Source organism: Bombyx mandarina, chromosome 15 (assembly GCF_030267445.1).
Source record: "Bombyx mandarina strain Sakado chromosome 15, ASM3026744v2".
NCBI classification, from domain to species: domain Eukaryota; kingdom Metazoa; phylum Arthropoda; class Insecta; order Lepidoptera; family Bombycidae; genus Bombyx; species Bombyx mandarina.
The window spans coordinates 1,112,329-1,117,172 of NC_143221.1; the positions used below are offsets into that span (position 1 = coordinate 1,112,329).

Consider the following 4,844-nt stretch of genomic DNA (forward strand, 5'->3'; position numbering starts at 1 on the left):
CTATATCTATACTAATATTATAAAGAGGAAATATTTGTTTGTTTGTTTCGAATAGGCTCCGAAACTACTGGACCGATTTGAAAAATTCTTTTTCCATTAGAAGCCGACATTGTCCCTGATGAACATAGGCTACTTTTTTTTATTTTTTTTTTTTTTTTTTTTGTTTCATGTGTGTTTTAATGTTTCCGAAGCGAAGCGAGGGCGGGTCGCTAGTAACAAAATAAAGCAATGCACGCAACATTGCTCGTCGTGTTCCCGCTTAAAAAGTCTCAAAATAAGATTAAACTCAACGCAACGCAAGAAACTCAACTTCATAAATGATTAAATCTATAAATAAATTTAGATCAATATAGTCTGCATATTTAATTATTAAAACGATTGTGTAAATCTCTAGATAATGTCGTCTACTTAGCAAATTAGCGTACCTATTTTTATTTATTAGTTTTATAGATAAAAGAGATAGATACGCCATGTGCAATATTATTTTAATTTATTTTTCTCGTAATACCTAGTAGTATTGTAAATCATCTTTATTTGTCTAAACGTTCAAGGTAGGTAGCATTTAGATAATAGGTATCGTGGTGTGAGAATAAGTTTCTTTATTATGTATAATGTAAATAAATAGTATTAAAAATAGAATTTAAGTTATTATTCATGTTTATAGATCGATAAATTATCATTTTATAGTAAGTTTTGATGTTTTGTAAATTTCAAAATTTAGAGCAAGTAAAATTGCCTTCTAGTAAAAAAACAAGTTTATTCTAAAATATACCACCCTGTTTCAATCAAAGTTCATTTCAGTACAAACCATTCCATTCTACGCGAATTATGCTAATATTTTGGCGCCATTTCGAATCAGCGTTGGCAACCGCTGACAATTTGCATGTAATTAACATCGCAGATGATCAGGCATCCGCTGCAGCGCGTTAACGCGTTGGAGTTCTTTTGCTTCGTTAGGCCGTGCGATGTTTGTAAAGCGATGTTCCGCTGCTTTGTCCTGATTTAAATGGCCGTACAACTTTGACTGGGTCTCTGAGTCGCATTATCTGTTGAAATTGTACAAACGAGATGGTAATTTGTGGGTTGTTGTTAACTGTTGTCGAGGGGATGGTCGTGAATGATCTGTAAATGAACAATTATGGTGTAATGAAAAGTGATTGTGCAGTTTTATTTTGATCATTATTTCGCAATCATTATTTCTGATATAATATTAAAATTTATTTAATTGGTGTTTGAAAAACAGTCGATGATACTAATAAGTTAATAGGTACGAAGCTTATATGATTAGTTATAACGAGATTTTAATTTTGTGTTAGGTAGTAACAGTTCTGGCCTCTTTTTTTTGTACATATATTTTGGAAATGAGACCTTTAAGCTAAGTCTTATATTTTCATCCTGTATCCTCTTATTGGCTCTCTTGGCTGCGCCAAGTAAAATATAAACCTTCATCGGGGTGCGGCGGCGGGTTAAAATGCGCCCCTAACGATATTTCCACCAGTAGGTGGCAAGTCTTTCTCGACCTACCTAGTGCTGGTGGTAGATTAAAATGCTATAACTTTCCGAAAACATACTGTAAACAATTTCTAGTATATAGTTGTGGGTTATCAGAAGGCTTAAGATCACCCAAAGAGGCAGGCAGGACTATGCTCTGAGTTTCCCTACGAAGTCAAGTCAGAAATGAAGAGATTCGCAGGAAAACCATGGTAAATGTAGTAGTGGGCAGAGCACATTGCTTGTGGAACAGGGAGATGGCCGTTAGGTTCGAAAAGTTCTTGAGTGGCGACCGCGTACCGGAAGACGTAGCTTGGCCTCATAAGAAGGAACTACGACCTTTTTAGGTTCGCAGCGATCGACTGGATGCAAGCAGCATAGAATCCATTGTTGTGGCGAGGCCTGGGGAGACCTATGTCCAGCATTGATGTCTGTGGGAAGATATATAGATAGTTGTCGGTGTCAAACTCCTACAAAACACCTGGAATAATCGGGCCGCACCAGCAAGAGGGACATAGCTTTCTTCATCCGCTCCAGCTGAAAGCATCGCGGTGGGTCAAAATGAGCCTATTTCGCAGGGTAGGTGTTAATTAGACCTTCTCACGTACGATCTTTCTCCATCTATTCTTGTCTTTGGCTGTGTGGAGGGCATCGTGAAATGTGGAATCAATAGCAGTGCGGATCTGGTCCGACCAATATATTGCAGCCTTCAGGCCACAACGACTTAAAAACGTTATTCAAATGGCCATATTCATTTTTATTATGTATAACACTTCTCATTCTAATAATCGGTTTATAATTTGCATGAAAAAATACTTATTCATTTATTTATTAAGAATATTAAATAGAATTCATAGCTCCTTAAACAAAACAATTCATGACGAAGTTTAATTCGTAAAGAGTCAATTACAAGCAAACATTATACAACGGTAAACAGTAATTTTGTTCATAGACTGTCATTACGATGGCTTTATAGCTCCAATCAGTCGACTCTTCACATCTCTGATTGTTTATTCACGTCTTTATTTCAGTTTTGAGCGAACGGGAGTTTATTAAAGGGATCACGCTGTGAGGTAATTGGGCTGTTTTCTACCCTCCGTGGAAGCAGACGCGCCGCGGGTGTGTCAGGGTTACTACACTACGGAAGTATTACTTCATTTTGGGATTAAAAATTTGGTACAATTATGTGTAATGAAAATTTGAAATGTTTTTTTTATTTATTATCTTCAATTACTATTTGTCGGAGAAATTGAAGTTGGAAGAGACGATTACGTTTCATATTTGCTGAAAATTTAAATTCAATTTAAAAAAAAACAAAATTACTTCAAATTCGGTAGGCAGCGGCTTGGCTCTGCCCCTGGCATTGCTGAAATCCATGGGCGACGGTAACCACTCACCATCAGGTGGGCCGTATGCTGCTCGTCTGCCTACAAGGGCAATAAAAAATAAATAAAAATCCAAAACATTTTTAAAATTTTTGCAGTACTAAATGTGATCTTGAATTTTAATAAAAATAAAATTTTGACGAATAAAACGGAAGCTTGCAACACTATGCGTGCTCGGCAAATTAAAGTATTTTCCCGATGTTTGGAGGGTATTCGCCTATTGAATGCATTAGTTAACGATACACAGACACCGATCACGACACATTGTACACTGTAATTTGTTGATTATCGTTATCTAAGTCGGGGTTTATTTGTTGATGGCCGCAATTTTCGCGTTAGCATTTATCTCAAGAATTTTATGACTTCGTTAATAATGTTTTACAAATATTTTGATGATTTTCGACATTCGGGAAAACTTATAAATACTGGGTGTTAGGAGACCGCTTCCGAAAACGAAGACAGACGATAGTACTAATGACATTTTTGATGATAGGACGGAAAAAAAAAACGATCCTGATAAAAAAAATATCATATTTTTGAAACGGTTTATTAGCATTATTTACACTCCATCGTGTTAGTACAGCTAAATGAAACGATAGCTTCATAAAAAAAATCATAAAACGTTTTTGATTAACCATTTATTATATATTCATATATGAAATTCATACTATTTATTAATCTCCAAAATTATCATCCCAAGGAGCTATAAGTGTTAACGCAACAAAGTTATTTAAAACCAAAAATATTCGTCTTAAATTTGATATAAATCAATTTTAGAGTTTACGAACTGAATCAAAACAAATCCAGTTGATTGGATTTTGTTTTCAAACATCTTTCATCGAGCAATATGAACGCACATATTAAAAAGATCTTAGTAATTTTATTTTTTTTAAATCTTGAAATAAAATCTGATAACGTTGTAAGCGATGAAGCTATTAATGGAACGGCGAAAACGACGCCGGTTCGAAGATATCTAGACGAGTTAGATGACGAAGAGTGGCATATATCACATCTGAAGAGTACAGATTTTTGGAGTCGAAGGAACGAATGTCCAGGAGAAACGTTTGAAGACAGAGCAAGAAGATACAAAGAGGTTTTGAAGAATGACGGTGCATTCGTCGAATTTGTGTCCGGCGATCAGCTTCCGTTCAATGAAAGCGAAGTCACAAACAGACAAAATACATGTGAGCGATCGGGAAATTATGAACAAAACCGCAGGATACACTATAAGCGGAATTTTTCTGAAACAGAAACAGTTACCAAAGACAACGAAACAGTACTACCGGAACAAAAAGTATCTAGTGCTTACATAAACGCGAGTGAAGGTCATGTTGCCACCACAAGCGCTGCAAAAGATACCTTATCTAGTAAAGCTAAAGTTAAAAATAATATAAAAGAGAAAGGACGTCGGACAAGCGAATACCAGTTCAGTTCTGATGAGTACTACGATGAGATAACAGACTTCGACGAATCGAGTTGTCCGAACGATGTGGAGGTATTCACGTTAGAAATCGACCAATTAAGGGATTACGATCTTGAATGCGAAAAGATACTCGAATGGCGTAGTTTGGATTAAAATTCGTTAAATAAATAGTTTAATTTGAGTAAATTAAGCAATTGTATATTTATAAAACTTTAGGGTAGGTTACCGGTGGTAGGACCTCTTGTGAGTACGCGCGGGTAGCTACCACCACCCTGTCTATTTCTGTCGTGAAGCAGTAATGTGTTTCGGTTTGAAGGGTGGGGCAGCCGTTTACGTTGTAGATGTCTATGGGCTCCAGTAACCACTTAACACCAAGTGACGGTAAGCAGTGGCTTGGCTCTATCCCTGGCATTGCTCACGTCCATGGGCGACGGTAACCACTCACCACGAGGTGGGCCGTATGCTGGTCTGCCTACAAGGTCAATAAAAAAATAAAAAAAACCTGTAAGCTCGTACACCCAACTAAGCAATACCAATAAAATAAA

General features: G+C 36.4%; 1 protein-coding gene across 1 annotated transcript; it reads left to right on the forward strand.

Annotated features, from left to right (window-relative positions):
* The first annotated feature begins 3,723 nt into the window (after positions 1–3,723).
* Positions 3,724–4,452, forward strand: LOC149501399 (uncharacterized). Its single transcript, XM_089732823.1, has one exon. The coding sequence runs from the start codon at positions 3,724–3,726 to the stop codon at positions 4,450–4,452; it is 729 nt and encodes a 242-aa protein (XP_089588949.1).
* Positions 4,453–4,844: the final 392 nt, after the last annotated feature.

Bases quoted from the DNA above. Each gene is read 5' to 3' on its own strand.
- LOC149501399 (XM_089732823.1), top strand. From the start codon at position 3,724: ATGAACGCACATATTAAAAAGATCTTAGTAATTTTATTTTTTTTAAAT.